General features: G+C 37.7%; 1 protein-coding gene across 1 annotated transcript; it reads left to right on the forward strand.

Annotated features, from left to right (window-relative positions):
• The first annotated feature begins 10,526 nt into the window (after positions 1 to 10,526).
• Positions 10,527 to 21,718, forward strand: ptpn23b (protein tyrosine phosphatase, non-receptor type 23, b). The gene is made up of 20 exons (XM_067425514.1): positions 10,527 to 11,140; positions 11,856 to 11,930; positions 12,045 to 12,172; positions 12,288 to 12,364; positions 12,449 to 12,498; positions 13,660 to 13,791; positions 13,897 to 13,977; positions 14,066 to 14,191; positions 15,731 to 15,778; positions 15,998 to 16,054; positions 16,133 to 16,191; positions 17,066 to 17,145; positions 17,237 to 17,351; positions 17,452 to 17,517; positions 17,723 to 17,862; positions 18,077 to 18,382; positions 18,474 to 18,628; positions 18,759 to 18,910; positions 19,057 to 19,236; positions 19,554 to 21,718. The coding sequence occupies exons 1-20, from the start codon at positions 11,057 to 11,059 to the stop codon at positions 21,037 to 21,039; spliced, it is 3,597 nt and encodes a 1,198-aa protein (XP_067281615.1). The 5' UTR covers positions 10,527 to 11,056; the 3' UTR covers positions 21,040 to 21,718.
• The last annotated feature ends 169 nt before the right edge of the window (positions 21,719 to 21,887 follow it).

Here is a 21,887-nt window from a genome sequence, read left to right on the forward strand (position 1 = left end):
ATAATTATGCATTTCTTTTATTTTAATGTTATAGCAATATAACAAACACATACACACACACTATTGCCAAAATGTTTTAGATGTTTGCCTTTACATGCACATAAACTTTAATGACATCCCATTCTTAATCCATAGGGTTTAATATGGAGTTGGCCCATCCTTTGCAGCTATAACAGCTACAACTCTTCTGGGAAGGCTTTCCACAAGGTTTAGGAGAGTTTTTATGGGAATTTTTTACCATTCTAGAAGCGCATTTGTGAGGTCAGGCGCTGCTGTTGGCTCGCAGTCTCCGCTCTAATTCATCCCAAAGGTGTTCTATGAGGTTGAGGTCAGGACTCTGTGCAGGATAGTCAATTCCTTCACACCAAACTCGCTTATCCATGTCTTATTGGACCTTGCTTTGTGCATTGGTGCACAGTCATGTTGGAACAGGAAGGGGCCATCTTCAAACTGTTCCCACAAAGTTGGGGGCATAAAATTGTCCAAAATGTCTGGTATGCTGAAGCATTAAGATTTATTTCACTGGAACTAAGGGGCCAAGTCCAACCCCTGAAAAACAACCTCACACCATAATCCCCCCTCCAACAAACTTAACACTTGGCACAATGCATTCAGGCAAATATCGTTCTCCTGCCAAACTTAGACTCCCCCATCGAATTGCCAGACAGAAAAGCACGATTTGTCACTCCAGAGAACACATCTCCACTGCTCAAGAGTCCAGTGGCGGTGTATTTAACTCCACTGCATCCCACGCTTTGTATTGCACTTGGTGATTTAAGGCTTGGATGCAGCTGCTCGGCCGTGAAAACCCATTCCATGAAGCTCTCTAAGCACTTTTCTTGAGCTAATCTTAATGCCACACAAGGTTTGGAGGTCTGTAACTACTGACTCTGCAGAAAGTTGGCGATTTCTGCACACTGTGTGCCTTAGCATGTGCTGACCCTACTCTGTGATTTTGCATGGCTTGAGTTGCTGTTGTTCCCAATTGCTTCCACTGTTATAATACCACTAGCAGTTGAACGTAGAATATTTAGTACTATGGAAATTTCACAAATGGCAATGTATTAACTTAAATATTAAATAATTTTCTTGAATATTAATAATATTTAACTATTAAAATAACTTCAGAGAGAGTTTAGAATTTAAAAAATAATACTTAATAATGTAGTTTTTTAAAGCTGATCTTTAATTACGTATATCATCTTTTATTTAAAAAAAAAAAATCCCCATTTATTGATTACTAAACATTTTGTGTATGTTAGAGTTGTCAGCATTTTCAGACAATCTGTTTGGTGGGCATAAAGTTGCAAATACATCAAACTGACAGCAAAACTCTGTAAGGATACCCTGATGGGACACACTGTGCTGCTGACCTCTGTGCATTAGAGAAGAGATCAGGAGGAGGAGGCACAGACGGAAGGATGAATAGATACTGACAATGGTTGACATTTCTCCCTCTCTCTCTAAGTGAGGAGAATAAATCAAGGCATTAATGTTGCATGAGTTAAAGCTCACTGACTGATGAAGGGAAGGAGTGTGTGGATGGAGTGGCTACATTAGAATCCAAAGCCCTCAAACCCTGTTTGTTACACACGGCCATATACTAGAAAGGTCACATAAACACTTTATTATGTATGCATTTTCTCTTCTACGGCCTCATTTTTTTTTCTAAAGAAACACTAGCATGGTAATGGATGCAGCTAGTGGGCATTTTCTGTAAGTACAACAAAACACAAAGTGTAATCAAACTAACAACCTTTTAAACATTATTTGACCAGAATTTTATTTGAATATGAAAAAGTTCAATGTAATAGCATCCATGTTAATTTGTTAACTAAGGTAAATTAGCATTAAGTATACAGTGCATCCAGAAAGTATAAAATTCATAAATGAACTTTTATTCATCAAGGATGCGTTAAATTAATAAAAAGTGACAGTTAAGACATGTATATTCTTAGTATTTCTATTTGAAATAAATATTTTTGAACTTCCTACATCATCCTGAAATATTAAGCAGCACAACTGTTTTTATATTGATAAGAAATGTTTGAGCACCAAATCAGCATATTAGAATGATTTGCTTCAGTGTCACATGAATAAAACAAAATTTTAAACCGCCAAAATTGAAACCGTGATCGATTATTGAAAACTATTTTTATTTTTACAGTTTGTACTGTATTTTGATCATATTTGAACAGTTTTGATATGTAGTATATATTTAACAAATTAAATGTTTATTTAACATGTTTTTATAACAATGCATGAATCAAGTTTCATTGAGATTCATTTTAACAATATTTTCCTCATTAAATTACATGTATTGCCTTTTTTACATGTTAATTTCAGATCAATTGGACCATAGGTCAAAAAGAGCCTTTGCTTACCCGAAATGAGACTATAGGGTTTCAAATAGGGTGTTATTATTAGGCATATTCTTTTACTTTTCTATCAAATATACAGTGACCGACATGGCTTCATGCAATCACTTCACTGTAATGGGTTTAACATGGCCATTGTATTTTTCATGGTAAATAAATGCTGGAAACCAGCTGCTGAAGTTTTCAACCGTTTCGATGTCATTAGCCTTGGAACGTCTGAGGGCAACACTTTTGCTTAAAGTTAACAAGCTATGCGAGCCTCATGCATAATAACGGAGCTGTCACATATTGTGTCCATGCATAATTCAGTCAGAAAACCTTCCTCTGCTGTGTTTTTTACTCTACAGTTTGGAGACACCATCATAAACGTGTGTACTGTACATTACATTTTACAAACAAGTCTTATTTTCTGCTTAACTTCCTTTTTGCTTTGCTGTTAGTTTCATGATTCACAACTGTCAGCATGGATTTCTTAGAAATGATGTGAATGTTGGCTGTTTAGTTATGTCTAGGCTATTTATAACAATTCGTGTTTTATGAAATGTGACTTTGCTTTGTTCTAGGGACCCGGTTTCTGTCAGAAAGACTATAGCACACGAGAGTCTTACAATGCTGTCCATCAAGATTTAACCTACATAAATCCTCACAGACCCACATACATATGTGTCAGATGCCTGACCTAGTAATGTTTTTGGGCTCTCCGTAGCCATACATAATGCAAAGAGGTTTTTTTTAATCTCAGTCCCATCATCGCATGAGTGAATTCCCTGATGTCAGCGCTGCACTAAAAACTGTCTTATCAAGCTTGAACAGCTCTCAGTTGTACTCAACACGTACACATTGTTTAACCGTGGGGTCTTGATTTCCTGGCTCTGCCCCACTAACTATGGTGCATCTGCGCCCTTGCAGATTTTATAGGGGTGTGTGTGGACCCCAGTGAGAGCATAATGCCAAACGCCTTGCCAATCTCCCAATCTAATCCTCTGAATACACACACATCCTGTCCCTCCAGATTTCCTCCCCGAATCGCTCTTGATCCCTCCACTGAACCTCACAGCGTTCTCACCCCCTCCTGTAACCACACCTGCTCAGCACAGCACCCTTCCTCTGCATACACACTTATACACACATCTCTGCCAGATGTGGATGGAATGAGAGAAACAAGCCAAAGAGCCAGACTGGTGTCCAATGGGCAGAGTAAATACTGAGGAGGTCGAAGCTATCATCAACAAGGGGTAGTTTAGCAAAAATAAATACAAACTATGGCTTTTTCTTCTGTGGAACATAAAGAAGATATTTTGAGGAACTTTTAACTGTTTTGTCTAAGAGTGACACGAAGGTGAATAAGCAATGACAAAATATTAATTTTTTTTAAAACATACCTTTCACTGTAACACTACTGTTAAAATGTTTAGTAAGATGTTTTACTGACCCCAAACATGATTTACTCTACCAGTCAACTTGGCAACACTTCAGCAAATGTATCTAAAATGATCCGAAGGTTTATGCTCACATGTTGAAAATTATTTAATAGATGATTTGGAGTATGTAAAAGCAATCATCAAGTGCGGTGGTTTAATTATTTTTCTCCCAAATTTTCCAGACACCACAAGCACGTACCATGATGGTAATTTAAAAAACTCGGGCTTACAGTATTAGTTTTGAGCAGAGGTGGACAAAGTACAAAACTTCATTATTAAGTAAAAGTAACTATTGGTCAAATATTACTCCGTTACAAGTAAAAGTTGTAAAAAATGATTTTTACTTAAGTACAGAAGTAAGTAAAAGTGCAGAAGTATTTGTTTTCAAAAGTACTTAAGTATCAAAAGTACATTTCTTTTTTTATGTCAGCGTGCATTATTTTATTGTTGTTGTATGAACGTAAACTATGCCATCATGGTTTAAGTCAGTCAGTGATGCTCCATCTGACATACTAGCATACAACTGCCTTAACTTAATTTAAACTTGTATAAAAGTTACTATGCTCTTTACAAAACTGCTGTCACTATAAGGCCGAACGCATGGATCTTATACACTGATACACATCTGATATTCTCCATCTGTTTACGTTAACTTAAGACATAATCAATGTTATGTGAATACTCGCCAAAATGAACATTTTGACATCCATCTTCTTCCATTTTGCTATAAACTGATCAGTGTTCAATAAATGTTGTGAAATCATTGAACTTCACGTGACTCTACAAGAGTGATTCCTGAAAGGCTTTCTGCAAAAACCCAAACACCTTTTAAAGAAGAAAAAAAATCATCCACTGACTTTCAAAACTGCTGCAGAAATGAATTTCGACTTTGATAGAAATGTAGTGGAGTAAAAAGTACGATGTTTGTCTTTCAGATATAGTAAAGTAAAAGTCATATGTTTTCCAGAAAATATAATACTCAAGTAAAGTACAGATACTCAAAAAGTGTACTTAAGTACAGTACTAAAGTAAATGTACTAATGTACCTCTGGTTTTAAATTGACAAAACCAAACTAAGCCAGTGCAGTCAGGGCGTTTTGGCATCATCAGGTTTATCTGTCAATTCAGGATTTGATCCGGACTTTAGGTGTGACATCAGTAGTGAACATCCAATCACATGCTGTAGATCAGTGAAACTGTGATTAAGTTCTCGCGAGAGAAGTAGCGCGATTGATTTCTCTCTTATGCAGAATTTTTTTTTTTACAGTCTGAGTATAACATGATTGAAAAATATTAAGAATTGAAACAAAATTACACAGCAAGAAGAGAAGAGCTGAAAGAGAAAACTAAAAGACAATCTTGCAGTGCATGTGAATATTGTGAAGTTTATTAGTTGATATAGAGAGAATTGAACAATAATGCTCACATGTAGTTATTTTTATAGCTTTATCTATTGGTTCTAACGCATATTTATATTACCTTTATTTAATTTAAAATTGCTAATTGCTTAATAATAATTGATTAACTAATGTGTAATTGATCTAAATCATACAAAATCATTATTATAAGCTTTTCTAAAAGTCAGACGATTTTATCTTTAGTCAAGTCAAGTCAACTTGTATATAGCGCTTCACGATGTTAACAAGACAATAATGCAATGGAATTTGATTCGTCTGTACAGCCGCCCTGGAGAAAACTCATCTAGCTCATTTCAACCATATAGCGGCAATGTGGATCAGTTGAATATTTAGTGTCCCCAACTGAGCAAGCCAAAAGCCAAAGGCTGATTCTTAAAAAAATGATTTGCTATGTAGTGACCTTTAATTTGGAGTAGAAACTTGGGGAGTAGCTTTATTGTGTCAGATAATTTGCTAAAAGCAGAGCCACTTTCATGATGCCTAAAACCCAGGGTTGGCGCAAAATAAACTGAAAGATACCTGGCTAGCCACCTAAACCAACTTCATGGGTGATTTCATCGAGTTCATCATGTTTGCTGATCAATGTACCATTCCAATTAACCAATCAGATATGAGCGACAAGTTTACAGTTTATTACCTCACAGAAAGGGCTTAGATTAAGCCAGGGGTAGGCTTTAGTTAAATAGGACATTTAAGTCGCTTTTATAAACGTGACTTAAAAAAAACATTACTGGTGTGCGTATTTTAAGATATGTCAGTGCAATACTTTCAGTTAAAACAGCTAAAACATCCATCTTAGTCTAAGACTAGCTAAAGCCTTGTCTGTGAAACCGGGCATTTGTCTAGTTTAGGCTTACAAGGTGCTTCTACGTCAGTGTTATTTAGCTATCTTTTCCTTCTACTTTTAGAGATAAGTTATGGGTAGGGTTAGGTTTGGTTTAAGACAACATTTTTAGACAGAAATGTTCCAGAATCCACAAAATTTATCTTACTTGGCAAAATCACAGTAACCACATTTTATATTGACATCATTACCCACCTTATTTTGCAACATGGAAGTAAGCCGTTTTCTGTGAATGTGCGAAACCTCCATTTCATTAGTTGTTAAATGACTAAACTGCCTTTCAAAAGTTTTTGATCTTTTTATGTTTTTAGAAGTCTCTTATGCTCACCAAGGTTGCATTTATTTGATTAAAATACATTAATATTGTGATTATTATTATTATTAAAATGTAAAATAACTGGGTTTTTTTAATGTTTTAAAATGAAATTTGTTTCTGTGATGCAAATGAATAATGAGCATCATTACTCCAGTCTTCAGTGTCCCATGATCCTTCAGAAATCATTCGAATATGAAGATTTACTGCTCAAGAAACATTTATGATTATTATCGTTTTTACAACAGTTGTGTAGGCTAAATAAATCTGGATTTTTGATGAATATGAAAGTTCAAAAGAACGTAGTTTATTTTAAATAAAATCTTTTGTAACATTATAAATGTATTTTACTGTCACTTTTGATCCATTTAATGCGTTAAAATTAACAAATTTAATCTGCCCGCAAGTGTTGATGTGGGTCTGGCTTGTCAGGCTAGCGTCCTTGGTGAATAACCCACTGATGATGCTGATGCTGAAAATTCTTTAAATATAATTTAAAAATACATTTAGATAGAAAAGTTATTTTATTTTACATTGTTATTTTACATTTAAACAATATTTTGAAATATTACTGTATTTTTGTATATTTTTAAATAAACGCAGCCGTGGTGAGAGACTTCTAAAAACATTACAGATCTTACAGATTAATCACTTTTGAACTACAGTGTGTAAGAATGATAAAGTGGAATAAACAAACGTATGACAATATATTAAAATAATATGAACTGGAAGCAAAGAAAATCGGGCACGTCCGCCGCTCATTAAAAATGTTGTGAAAGAAACACGTGATTGTGAGCCACATCTCAAGAAAATGCGTAAATAGTAGGCTACGAGTGTGCAATTTTGTGGAATGTATAGCCTACGCCAAAGTAAGTTTTCGCGTGCATGTTACGCAGTTTGTGACGTATTATACGTATCATTTCCACGCCACAATGATTTCACACTCTACTAGGCTACTATTGATAGCCTACGCATTACCGTGAGATCATGTTGGGAGATTGTAGGCTACAATTTGCATAGCAAACCAAAACCAGAGGAAATGCTGTGTGCGTGACAGAGGGAAAGAAAGATCTGGAAGGAAGAGTTGAGGTTTAATCCAAACGCATCCTGCCACCTTAACCAGGGGAAGTCCTGTGGCCCACGCGCTCTGTGTTACCCAGCATGCACTGCTCTCTGCGATTAGCATCTATTAATATTAAAGAATGTTTTCAAACCAGCACACATTACAACGTACACGTGCAATCATCCATTCATCACGGGCGTAGAAATACCACACTGTTTGATCTTCCCCTTTCATCGTTATCACACACACACCTGTCTTTCTTTATCCTCTTCTGTAGCTGTCAAACACTTGAACTTTCTTGCTTTGTTAACCCATTCAAATCTTTTCTTTCCCTCTGTCTCCCTTTTAATTTATAATCTGTTCAAGCCACTCTAATTCTACGAACTCTGATTCAGTTCAGTAAACTCCAATTAAAGTCTCCAAGTCTTGAGTCCATGAGAGACCAGGTGTCACCATGGTTACAGTAGAGAGACTGCTGGCTGTCAGTCATTGGTTAGTCAGAGGCAGGACCCAGCTGGGCTTATGAGTGATGAGATATAAAATATTAACATCTTATTAATTATTGGCAAATGATTTTAACTCATTAAAATAGATGCATTTTTTTGGACGGTCACCGCAGAGAATCCACTAAGCGTCTGCATATTTTACATAGAATATCCCGTGATATTTCTGTTCGAGAAGTGCTCTCTTAGCTCATGTCAGTTGTATTAAAGGTCTGTCAGATTTTAAAAAGATCGCATCATTTAAGCATTACCTTAAACTTAGATTTGCTTCTCAAATGGATGTCATACTTTATTTCACACAAATTAAAAATGCAACCCAAAGTAGGCTTACAAACAAGAAAAGTCTAACCTACCAATCAAAATAAAATTACCATGTCATCATAAATGTGATATGCAAATGAGTGTTAATGGACTAGTCGTGTCTCACACACAGGAGATGTAAATTATTAACAATATTTTACATAATACACTCTAAAGTGACAGCATCTTTGTCTAGCTTTGACTCTTTAAAGATCTCTCCCTTTCCTTTTACTCACACTCAGACGCATCTCTTTCTGCTCTCGTTGCAGAAGTCATTGCCTCTTTGATTAAGAGTTTATTATGTTCCCATAATTCCTGGGTAAATGTCATGGCCGCCCCATGCAGGCAGATTAGCACGTCACCCCGCAGAAGAGGGAGGAAAGGAGGCCTTGCGCTTAGGAAAGACTGTGGGATGTTAAACAATCAATACAGAGTGCCAGCGCTCTAGACACCTCTGGAGAAACAAAGACTTGAAGAGCAAGACATTGTTCTCCAAACAGATCTTCCATATCATGTGTGACCTTGCCCAACAATTCATTTTCAGTCATCCCCAAGCATCAGGAAACTTTACTGCAAGCCAAACAGCTCCAAGTTTCCAGTTATTCCAAGTAAACTAATAAATAATACTTGTATAAGTTAAAATATGCTTTGAAAGGATAGTAAACTTAAAAATGATGAAACTTGACATGTTTTATAGACTAACAACTGATACTCGCATGCAAAAAAGCTTCCGTATGGTTAGGTTAAGTATATATATAAACCATCTACCACAAAAACAAAATATATGGTACACTCACACCTATTCTTACACATCCCACAGGTGACATTTTCCATTTCCCTGCTCTGAAAAAGTCTTTTAGCAGCTGTACGGGGAAAGATGCAGGACAAAAGATCTGAGCAACAAAGGCCAAGATGTGTATAAGAGAGCTTTTAAAAGTGTGTGTGTGTGTGTGTGTGTGTGTGTGTGTGTGTGTGTGTGTGTGTGTGTGTGTGTGTGTGTGTATGTTTTTGTGACATATGAGGACACAAATGTGTATAATGACATGACATTACACGGAGAGGGTGAAATATGAGGACATTGGCCATGTCCCCACTTTTCAAAATGCTTATAAATCATACTGGATGAATTTTTTTATAAAGTAAAAATGCAGAATGTTTCCTGTGATGGGTAGGTTTAGGGGTAGTGTAAGGGGGTGAAAAATACGGTTTGTACAGTATAAAAACCATTACGCCTATGGAATGTCCCCATATGTCACAAAAACGTGTGTGTGTGTGTGTGTGTGTGTGTGTGTGTGTGTGTGTGTGTGTGTGTGTGTGTGTGAGAGAGAGAGAGAGAGAGAGAGAGAGAGAGAGAGAGAGAGAGAGAGAGAGAGAGAGAGAGAGAGAGAGAGAGAGAGAGAGAGAGATTCCCATGTGGTCTTTCAGCACCATGTTATGCTGTCATTTATGGAGAGACTTTATACAATGCTTGAGAAAGCGTTTTGGAGACCAGTTGACCGTTTACATTTTCTACAGATAATATTTTTTAACTTATTGTACATTTCCAAGCCCTATATCGGAAGATTAGTAACCTATGTCTGACGTTATCAACAACAATAACTTAGCCTATCTTACACAAAGACATTTTAAATGTTGTAGGCATTTTGTTTTGCTTTCATTGCGAGAACGTTCTAAACTTCATAAATAGCTCTTTTGGCTGCTTACGATTCCTTCAAAACATAAATTGATGCATTGCTGCCACCTAGTGCATACAAACGAGTAACACGAGAGAGAAAAATGCTGCCTTCACGTGCTATCGGAAGTTTCCTATTCCCACTTCAGAGGTCGTGATTATAATCGATATAATATATATAATACGAGCTTGTTGTGTAGGTGCTTTGTTGTCGGAAAGAATGGAGGACGTCAGGTTCTTTTGTGCATCTTGGGAAAATGTTATTTTAACAACCATTTCAGTCATTTCCCGGTCCCAGAAAATCATAGAATCACTGGCAATATAGTAGCACAACAGCATATTGTTTATAATCAGATTCACAATAAAGGCATGTAGACAATAAGGCTGCTTAAAGACTAAAATGGCAATAGTTTTCAGCCATAATGATCCTTGTAGCCTATACCACACTATCTAGTCAGATTGCTCATTCTGGAATGGTCAACAGGCTATGCAATTTTCGATGTGTATAAAATACACAATATGCTTCAAATGATTATTAATTTATGCAAATGTACTACTTTAACGACAAAACAATTAAATTGTTGTGGAAAAAAAACTAATAAAAGACCTGCCACAGCTGAAATGTTTCTCTCATCCGTCATTTTTAACGGTTATGCCACACCCATCTCGGGAACTTCGGTATCAAAATTATTTTCGAACTTCCCAGTGGTAAACACGACATCAGAGGGCGTTCGTGTGCAATTTTTACCTAAGACAGCAAAAAAGGACGGATGGGTCATTTCAGAGGGTCATAAAACAAACTTGTCTAAGCTAAGGTGATTAAGTTGTAGTATTTTTAATACAGTATGGGTACAAATAGTTAACAATAGATTAATATTCTACCAAATGAGTAAGTGTAATCAACATAGTTGGAGACAAACAAGGTAATAAAGTTAATCTAAATCGTGTATGTGTGGTGACGTACTTCCGGTGACGTTTTTGTTTTGAAGACGAGTCAAAGGTGGGAGCTTCAGGTTGATCGGGGCGTCAAGGTTTTCATCAAATCGAGACGTAATTAGCTTCGTCTTCTTGGGTAAATTAAGCAAAGTGCACGCAAGTGCTTACAACTCGTGTTAAAGTTAAAGTAATACTTCGTGGAAGCGAAATGGAGGCCGTTCCCAGGATGCCGATGATTTGGCTGGAGCTGAAGGAAGCAGGGGAGTTTCAGTTCAGTCCTCCTGTCAGACAGGTGAGCGACAATCCGCGTCTCGTGAATCCAGCCGGTTATACGGCGGTGATCCGCTCCAGAGAGGATCATTCCTGTTATCCTGTAACGTTACCCTTTGAGTTCGTAACTTAATCTCAGTAAAGAATAGCTATTTGTATGTCATGTAATTTAGGGAAGTTTACAGAAGTATGGGTAAAATTACTTTTTGTTCCCCCACAAAAAGTTAGCTGGATGATTACAAGTTAGGGTAGTATTAACCGGTTTTGTTTTAAATATTTTGATTAGAGACATGAAATTGAACAAACGCCTTGAATATATTGCGTAATCATCCAGCGTCAGTTTTTCATGTTTCACAAATGTATATGATTTGCCACTTGAGACATTATTCTAAGTACTGCATAAAACTCATACTCAGATCTGTGTCCTATCCAAGTAGCTGACATTTGTTTAATGATTTAAAGGGCTATGTTACTCATAGCTTCCTTTTACAATTTTGTTATTTTGAAATTGTCATCTCATGGTCTTAACACGCTAGTGACATACGCATATGACTTGTGTAACCTGGCCATTTGAAAACCAAATTATATCCCTCACAACGGCTAGCCTTATTTTTACTCATTTGCATTAAGCCAACAAAAAGATCTTGTCTAATTGAGATTGTTTTATACTGTGTAAGACAGTAACATTGGTTTCGGAGAAAAATATAACCGTATTCTTTCCCCGTCTTTTGTCCCAGTACATTCAAATAAACTACGGTGAGAACCCAGAAAACTACAATGAGTCACTGAAGAGGCTGGAACAACTTAGACAGGTGGGTTAGATCAGTAGAATTGTGGGAAATGTAGTTGCACACTTGTATGTCCGCAGTTAACAAGCTTAAAAAAGTTTTTCGATGAAGATTGCATTAAAAACTTCTTATTCTCAGAGTGTGGTAAACATCCCAAGAGATTTTGAGGGCTGCAGCACTCTTCGAAAATACTGTGGTCAGCTGCACTTTCTGCAGAGTCGTGTTCCCATGGCAGATGGCCAGGAGGCTGCAGTGCCTGTGACTTGGTAAAATGTTGCTGTTGGTGCTCACTTCGATAAAAGACCGTACTTGCTACTGTCAATATGCAAGTTGTGCGATTGTCATGCGATTTTAGCTTTCCTGCTTTCTTTCTGGTTTCAGGACGGACATATTTTCTGGGAGGAATATCACTCATGATGATATTAACTATGAGCAGGCTTGTGTCTTGTATAACCTGGGTAAGATAAATGTAATGAAAAAGCATACTTTTTTTTGTGCAAATTTGTTTTGCATAGTAATTCATCAATCAACAATCATTTTAGGTGCATTGCACTCGCTGCTGGGAGCTGTGGATAACCGCCTGTCTGAGGAGGTAAAATATGCACACTTGCATATATTTGCAATTAAAGGGTTAGTTTACTAAAAAACGAAAATTCTGTCCTTAATTCCTCACCTTCATGTCGTTCTAAACCTATAAGACCTTCGTTCATCTTTGGAACACAAATGAAGATATTTTTGATGAATAATAATAATAATACATTTTATTTGTATTGCACTTTACATTTGGAACAAATCTCAGTGCTACACTAAGATCTTTCAAAAATGGGAAAATACAAATAGATTTAATAGCTAAAAGACATAAGTTCTCCCAAAAATAAATGTTTTAAGTCCTTTTTTAAAAGTCTCAAGAGCTTGAGGTGCCCTCAGATGGTCGGGTAGGGCATTCCAAATCCAAGGAGCGGCAGAACAGAAAGCCCAATCACCCATAGTGCTGAGCTTAGTCTTGGGAAGATGAAGGAGGTTTGAATTTGTTGAATGAAGTGATCGAGCTGTAGTTGAAGGTGTGAGTAGTTCTTTCAGATCGGAGGGGGCATTTCCATAGATGCACTGGTGGGTTAGAAGGGCGACCTTATATTCAATCATGGCGGAAACAGGAAGCAAGTGAAGTGACTGGAGAATGGGTGTGATATGATCGAATTTTCGAACTCTCAACAAAAATAACTACTTTAGTCAAAAATGTCTTCTAGCTTGTGTCAGACTCTTACACTGTTAACACAGTATGAACAGTGAAATGCTTCCAGAATGCCTCCTTACCATTGGCTGATGCTGTTCACGTGAGCACCGTGACGCATACGCATGAGTCGTTCTGTCATTGAAACACTGCACTGTTTACACTACGTCAACAACAAGAGTCTGACACAGGCTAGAAGAAATTGTTGAATAAATTTGTTATTTTGTTTGTTTTTGCGCACAAAAGGTATTCTCATCGCTACCTTTCTGGACCTTGAAAGTTTTAATTAAATAGCAGTCTACGGAGGGGTCAAATAGCTCTCGGATTTCATCAGACATATCTGTATTTTTTGTTCCGAAGATGAACAAGGTCTTTTGGGTTTGGAACAACATGAGGGTGAGTAATGACAGAATTTTCATTTTTGGGTGAACTAGTATCCCTTTAAGAAATCTTAAGAAAAATGATTCACTAAAATGTCTCATGCTGCTCTTTGTTTTTGCATGTGTGTGTTGGTGTGTTAAGGGGATGAAAGTGTCCTGTACACATTTCCAGTGTTCTGCCGGGGCTTTTACTTACCTCAGAGACCACTACAATCACAGCTACAGCTCTGACATGAGCGGCCAGGCACTGTCAGTCAACATCAGCCTCATGCTGGTAAACACAGTCTACCACACAGATGCTACTTTTATTACCTGGGATAGTCCAGTTTAATCGGACAACCTTTCATCTCTTTTTCTGTTTCTATCTTTCTCACTGAAGGCACAGGCTCAAGAGTGTCTCTTGGAGAAAACTCTATTAGACAACAGAAAGAGTCATTTAATAGCAAAGATTTGTGCTCAGGTATGAAGTTCTGTACATGTGTTTATCTGTCAGGGTCACAGCAGGTCTTTGATTTACAATTTACTTCAACTTTAATGTCTGATTGCAGGTGTGTGACTATTATAAGGATTGTCTGAGGGTGTTGGATAATTCTGAATGTGTGCCAGGAAGGTTTCAGAAAGAGTGGAGGAAACTCATCAGCATGAAGATCAGCTACTTCAGTGCCATTACACACGTGAGACCAACACACTCACCACGGAGTATATATTGAAGAGCAAAAATGAAAATTCTGTCATCATTTACTCACCCTAAAGTTGTTCCAAACCTGTATGAACTTTTTTTTTGCTAAACAAAAAAATATCTATATTTTGAAATTGTGTTACCAAACGGTTTATGGAACCCCATTGGCTTCCATAGTATGGAAAAAAATCTAGTCAGTGATTTTTTTGACTCATCAAAATCTAGTCAGTAATTTTGACCCCATCATCTGTTTGGTTATCATTATTTTTCAAAATATCTTCTTCTGTGTTTAGCAGAGGAAAGAGATTCACACAGGTTTGAAACAACTTAAGGGTGAGTAAATGGTGACAATTTTCATTTTCATGTTTCATTTTACAATTTTCAAAACCATCCCTTTAAAGGATTATTTAATTAATTGTTCACCCTTATGTTGTTCCAAACCTGTAAGACTTTCGTTCATCCTCGGAACACAAATGAAGAATTTTTTCACACCTTTAAAAAGTTACTAAAAAGATTGTATAAATAATCCATATGATTTGAGTGGTTTAGTCCAAAATTTTCTGAAGAGACAGGATTATATGATGAACAGATTGAATTTAGGCTTTTTTTAATTCACATAAACATTCATCAACTCACACATCGGTTTTGGTAAACCAACAGACGCTCAAGCATGTTCACTTCACATGCAAGAACCAATGAGGTTCATTCTTGTGTGTTATGCAGAACGTATGAGCTTCAGCAAGAACCAATGAGGCTCATTCTTGTGTTACACAGCACATTTGAGCTTCAGCAAGAACCAATAAGGTTAATTCATGTGTGTTACGCAGCAAGTTTGAGCTTCAGCAAGAACCAATGAGGCTCATTCTTGTGTTACACAGCACATTTGAGCTTCAGCAAGAACAAATAAGGTTAATTCATGTGTGTTACGCAGCAAGTTTGAGCTTCAGCAAGAACCAATGAGGTTCTTTCTCATGTGTTACATAAAAAGTTTGAGCTTCAGCATACATTTTTTTGAGGTTCATTTTTGTGTTATGCAGCACGTATATGATCTTCCACAAGAACCAGTGAGGTTCATTATTGTGTGTTACGCAGCATGTTTAAGCCTCAGCAAGAACCAATTAGATGTTCTCGCACATCAAACAGACTCAGTTGAGCTTCTGGTTATCTTGGCTGATCAGTGTTTATATGTGAATAAAAGCCTAAAATCTGTTCACCATATAAAGCGAGTGCGTCTCTTTAGAAAATTCGGACTAAACCACTCGATTCATATCGATTAGTTTTACAATCTATGAACTTTTTGAAACGTCAAAGTTTCAGTTGCCTTACCTGTCAGTGAAGGGACAGAAAGCTTTTACATTTAATCAAAAAGATCTTTATTTCTGTTCTGAAGATAAACAAAAGTCTTACGGGTTTGTAATGACATAAGGGTGAAGGATTAATGACAGAAGTTTAATTTTTAGGTGAACTAATCCTATGTATTTTCATAGAGTTGTTGGTTATTTTCATAAACCATGCCTTATTTTATTTTCCTTAGTTACACATGGGGAAACAGTCAGAGGAACAGCAGAAATACGGAGAAGCAGTAAGCAAGTGCTTGTGTGCATTCATTTGTAATTATGCATCATTTTGAATTGAATGTGCTATTATTATTTTATTATTATATATTATTATTAATAGAAATATTTTTATTTGTTTTGCTGGCTGATGTTTGACATTACTTGGTGTACCTAAGTTGTATCAATGCACAATATGGGCATAATACCCTCTGATGACTGTGAGGTCACCTGCTGTTTCTCCACAGGTCGCATACTTTCAGTCCTCTATCGACAAACTTAATGAGGCAATTAGGCAGAGCAAGGTAAATATTCTCAAGCACTCACACACAACCCACCTGTTCATTAAGCACATTTACATGTGTACTCATCGACCTTTTCAGGGTCAACCAGAACTTGTACAGGAAGCTTTGAAATTCACAATGGACGTGATTGGTGGAAAGTAAGATAATACATTTTTTATTATGTGTATACTGTGGTGTTTAAATTGTTAGTTCACCCAAAAATGAAATTGATGTCCCTAATGACTCACCCTAATGTCGTTCCACACCCTTAAGACATCTTTGGAACACCGTTTAAGATATTTTATATTTAGTCTGAGAGCGTATGCAAGTGTATGCACACTATACTGTCCATGTCCAGAAAGGGAATAAAAACATCATCAACGTAGTCCATATGTGACATCAGTTAGTTAATTAGAATCTCTTGAAGCATCGAAAAAAATAAATTTTGTTCAAAAATCACAAAAACTCAAATTGAAAAAACGGTTTTGTTTTCAATCCTCAAATAAAGACACAAATGGTTATGAAGCAGCGGATTTATTCATGGTTCGGATTCGGATCGTCACGTGATTGCAGCAATTTGGCAGTTTGATACACGATCCAAATCATGAATCAATACGCTGATTCATTACCGTTTGAATCTTTATTTGAGGATTAAAAACAAAACCGGAAGAGAAGACAATGCTGAATAAAGTCATAGTTTTTGTGATTTTTGGACCAAAATGTATTTTCAATGCTTCAAGAGATTCTAATGAACTAACTGATGTCACATATGGACTGCTTTGATGATGTTTTTATTCCCTTTCTGGACATGGACAGTATAGTGTGCATATACTTAGCATACGCTCTTGGACTAAATATAAAATATCTTAAAATATGTTCTGAAGATGAAGGGAGGTCTTACGGGTGTGGAACGACATTAGGGTGAGTCATTAATGACATAAATATTTGGGTGAACTAACCCTTTAATCTCTCCAAAAGTGTTTTAAAAATATTTTATTAATGTAATTTTTTCCTACTTTTTGTCTGTTTCAGATATAACTCCGCTAAGAAAGACAATGACTTCATTTACCATGAGTCGGTGCCTGGTCTGGACGCATTGGTGGCAGTAAAAGGTATATAAACAGCTCTCATATCTCTGTTAAAATTATCATAAAGAATTTAGATATCATTATTTAGTTTGCATTTGTGACATTTGCTATACAGGTGCATCGTTGGTGAAACCCCTACCTGTGAGCCTAACTGATCAAAGTGTCACTGGTCCTGACCTCTTTTCTAAACTTGTTCCCATGGCAACTCATGAGGCCTCATCCCTTTACAGGTCAGCTGGTACATTGGTAACATTCTCCACTGATGTGTTACTTTAAATGTTTAAAAGTTTCTGTTTTTAACCATTATTTCTCTTCATTTGTTTCTCTCAGTGAGGAAAAGGCCAAGTTACTTAGGGACATTGTGGCTAAAATAGAGGACAAAAACCAAATCCTTGAGTAAGTTACTTATAAAAACAAATATTGACCTAAAAAATACTCTATTCACTCTCAAAAAAAGTCACAGGGGTTTCCAGGAACAATTAGCAAATTTACATTTTTGGAGGGAACTAACCATTTTCAAAATTAATCTATTCTGAATATCTATTACTAATATCTAGTAAAGTAACTGATTTTTTTTTTCTCCTCTTCTTGATTCATGCAGAAAATTTATGGAGTCGTTGAGCAGTGACTCGGTGTATAAAATTGACATGTTTAAATCTCTGCCTGACGCTGTATTGGAAAAATGTGCATTTCTCAGTGTACGACCAGACACTGTAAAGAACCTTGTCCAGGCCATGCAAGGTGAGAGTAAACACATACACACACAAAAACTTTGTGAGGTTAAGTTTGTGAGTCATTTCAACATTAAAACAAGGATTCTATGATCTATGAAATGTTGTCTATGCAATTTCTGAATAAGCACTAATACTATTATCATTTCATTCATTATTTACTATTATTGTTTGATTTGATTTTGATGGATTCGATGACATCCCATCATGTGTGTGTGTTGCAGCACTCTCTAGTGTTTACACTGATGTGGGTTCATCTCTGGACGAGGTCCGTAGTGCCCTTGAGGAAGATGAGGCTGGAGAGAAGAGTTTAATGGAGGTTGTGGGGCAGAAGGGATTGCCGGCCAGGTCTGCAGTCTTGCAGGAGATTCAGAAAGAGTTGAAGAAATATGAAGCTGCTCATCAGGCAGCCAGCAACACCAACACAGAGCTCCACAGAGCCATGAACCAGCACATACCAAACCTACGCCTGTTACAGGGATCTGTTGAGGAACTCAGAAAGAGCCTGCCCCAGCCACAACTCAGTCAAGGTGTCAACCTGTTTTTTACAGATGTACATTGGAAGACAGAGAAGTTATCTGTTGTGAGTTGTAAAAATGTAATTATCTCTTTTCATCTAAGATGAAACATCATCCTTGCAAAAAATGAAGACTATTCTTGGCAAAGTTGATGAAATGCGAAAGCAAAGGATCTCATTGGAGAGTCAATTCCGTGACCTTATTCATAAAGATGACATCACTGGAGTCCTAGTAACCACAGATCGTGCTGAGATCAAGGTTAATGACCAACTGAAACTTCACTGCCTTTTCTTTATCGCTTTGTGCTACTCCGCTGTCGATTCATATTGAGCAAATGACCAGTCAAAAATGTTAGTCTCTATCTCTCTTTCCCTCCAACTTTTTTTAGACATTGTTTGCGGAGCAGTTGAAGAAGTATGATCAGCTAAAGGGATATATAGAACAGAACTTGGTTGCTCAGGATAACATCCTGAAAGCCCTGACAGAAGCAAATGTGCAGTACGCCCCTGTCCGCAAGACGCTCACGCTCACAGAGCAACAGTAAGTTTTTGTCTGTGAGTTTTATTTTTATTTTAGTTTAACTAAATGCGTAAATGTTAATTTTTATAGTCAAAAGACTCACGTTTTTCAGTTGTTAGTATCTGTTTCAGTGACATTGTATGTGATCTTCTAATTTTGTCCTGAAGATGGAACGGCACTGTGCAAGCTCTGATTGCCTCATTTGAGGCATATGAGGACTTGATCAAGAAGGCGGAGGAGGGCAGAGACTTCTACAAGGATCTGGACAAGAAGACATCTGGGCTGTTGGACAAAACAAAGTCATGTTGCAAAACCAGAGAGGATGAGCGAGTGGCTTTGCTGGAAAAGTAAGTTGTCTTAAGTAGAAGGGTTATGATATTGTGGGTAGATGTCTTTATTTATTTCTGTACACTGTTTGAAGAGACAGACACCTGGAGGTACTGGAACAAGTACCTTTACTTAAAGTTTATAAGATTTAGATTTCAGTGCATTTTCCGATTGTGGGTTGCCTATGTTTGGATAGAATCTGCTACCTACTTATCATCAGTGTAAATTATAAACTAGTTGACTACCACCACTTAATACTAAAGGTATTCATTTTCAAATGGCTGTTTTTCAACAATGTATCCCTTTCCATGATTGCCTGACATACTACTTTCTTCAGGGAGATTGGAAAAGGGACACCTCCTATACCTGCTGCTCGGAAGCATGTGGTTGGCCAGAAAGTTGTTGGTTCTAGAACTGGCCCTTCCAGTCTTGAATCTGTGGGTCCTTCTGTTGCTTCTTTTGAAGATCTGCCTCAAGAACTACAAAGCTTCCCTCCAAATCTGAATTTGCCCAGAGGTCCAGTGCTTCCCAGTTCTGTTCCCCATGGTGGAAGCCAATTTCCCCCTACTCGGTTTCCAAACCCCCCATTTCCAACTACAGATCCAAGGCAACAGCTGTCCCACAATCTCCCACAAAATCAGGTACCTTATGGCCAACCCTTTGCTCCCATGCAAATCCCTGGGCTGCCAGCACAGCAATTCCAGGCAAGATCATCTGGAGGCATGACACCTTCTCAGGGGTACAATCCAGTTCTCTGGCAACAAGCTCACGGTGGACCCAATGCTGCTACAGGGGGTTATTCTGTGCCTCCACAAATGGGACAGATTCCCCAAAATTCCATTAGGCCTGGTTTACCCGGACAACCACAAGTATCCTTTCCAAACTCTCTTGGGCATCAGATTCCAACTGTCATGACTCAGTCTTCCTCTGTCCAACAGATCATGCAGGGAACACAATGCCAAAGCTTTACCACCCAGCCTAGACAAAGCATCCCCTCAACCACACCAAGAAGTGCATTTCCTGGGCAAATCCTTCCCCCCTTTCCACCTGGACAGGTTAAACCTCCTATGCCAGGCCAAACACAGCAACAGTCTGGCCACCCTTCAGGTTACCAACCGGCATTAGTTCCACATATCCAACCTCAGCATGGTCCACCAGGCCAACTGACAGGGTCCCATCCTCAGGGAGCTCCCATTCCAGGGCAAGCTCAAACTCAGCCTCAGTGCAGCCTTTCCAATCAGTTCCATCCTGGACAACTTCCACAAAACAGGCCTCAGCCTTATATGGGGTATGCCGCCACATCTTTTCCATCTTTGCAACCTCAGCAAAACCCTGCACCCCAACAAGTACATCCAGGCTCTCAAATCTTTCCACAGGCACCCTTCAGCCAAAATTCCCAAATTCCTTGTGGTGCTCGTCCATTTAGTCAGCCCCAAATGCCACCAGGAGCTGTACCACCACAAGGTAATATGTATTCATTTGCACCAACACGCATGGGCCAACAACCTATGGGACAACAGAATGTTCCACCCCAATTCAACAACATGTTTAATGGCCCAGGGGGGCAACCCATGTACATTCCTGGTCAAAGCCAAATACTTGGCCCTCAAAATGTGGCTCGCCCATCATCAGGGATAGCAGCTGCCCCAGTGATGGACAATCCAGTTCCACTATCACTTGCCAGCACACTCATTCCTACGCCATCATCTGTTCAGGTTTCATCCCAGAACCAGATCTCCACTCCTAGACCAGGTGTGCCATCCTCTTTCACATCAAGTGACTTTCTCCAGAACAAGGTGGAAAATCTCAGCATTGGGTCCTAAACTGATTGTGGAGTGGATCAATTGTCAACTGAATTATCACAGCAGTCTCTTGTGCTGTGTCCCATTCCAACATCTGTGCATATGAGCTGTCAAAGGTAGTCAGGATACCACACAGAGCACAATCAAAAATGATGGGGTTGTCAACAGGGGGTGCCAGAAAAATATATATTTTTGATGATTTAGAATCTTTGTAGTTGCAACACAAGATCTAATGTCTGAACACACACTAAAACACTTGCCTTTTCTACATGTACAGTATAACACAGAATTGCACTGTAATTTCTGAAGTAATTACAAACTTACACTTAAAAACTTACCACATGTACTACAAGAAAAAAGGAAACTGCTTTTGGACTGTAATTCTATGCAAGTGTCAAGTATCACTTTTTGTATTTCTATTTCTAAATAGCACTTTAGTCTGCACTCTTATGATGATGAGGAAGAGGTGATTGTGGGTGTTTCTATTTCTTTATGGATGCATCTTCCATAGTTTGCGAAACATTTTAATACCCAAACTGTTCTAGTTCTTGCATAATATCCTGTGATAAATTGTGTAAACTGATTTCTTTTAGCTCTATATTTGGCCATAACAAAATGAGCTTTTTATAAAAAGGGAAATGCTTTTAGACTGACTTGCACTGTTTTATGTGGAGATGTTGCTTCTGTATGAAATTCAATATTAAACTAGTTTACTTAAAAATGTGTTTTTCTTTATAGAAAACGATCAAGTCTACTTACCAGGGCCCTCATTTATCAACAGTGCGTAGAAAAGGTTCTATATTTCGTCGTACGACTGAAATTTAGAATGTGTCTAAGTACAAGAAAATCCGTATTTATCAAACGTGCGT

This window comes from Pseudorasbora parva, chromosome 19 (genome assembly GCF_024679245.1).
Source record: "Pseudorasbora parva isolate DD20220531a chromosome 19, ASM2467924v1, whole genome shotgun sequence".
NCBI lineage: Eukaryota > Metazoa > Chordata > Actinopteri > Cypriniformes > Gobionidae > Pseudorasbora > Pseudorasbora parva.

Coding starts and splice junctions, on each gene's coding strand:
- ptpn23b (XM_067425514.1), top strand. CDS start 11,057: ATGGAGGCCGTTCCCAGGATGCCGATGATTTGGCTGGAGCTGAAGGAA. Junction 12,173..12,287: donor GCTGCAGTGCCTGTGACTTG/GTAAAATGTTGC, acceptor TTCTGGTTTCAG/GACGGACATATTTTCTGGGA. Junction 17,352..17,451: donor GAGGCCTCATCCCTTTACAG/GTCAGCTGGTAC, acceptor TGTTTCTCTCAG/TGAGGAAAAGGCCAAGTTAC.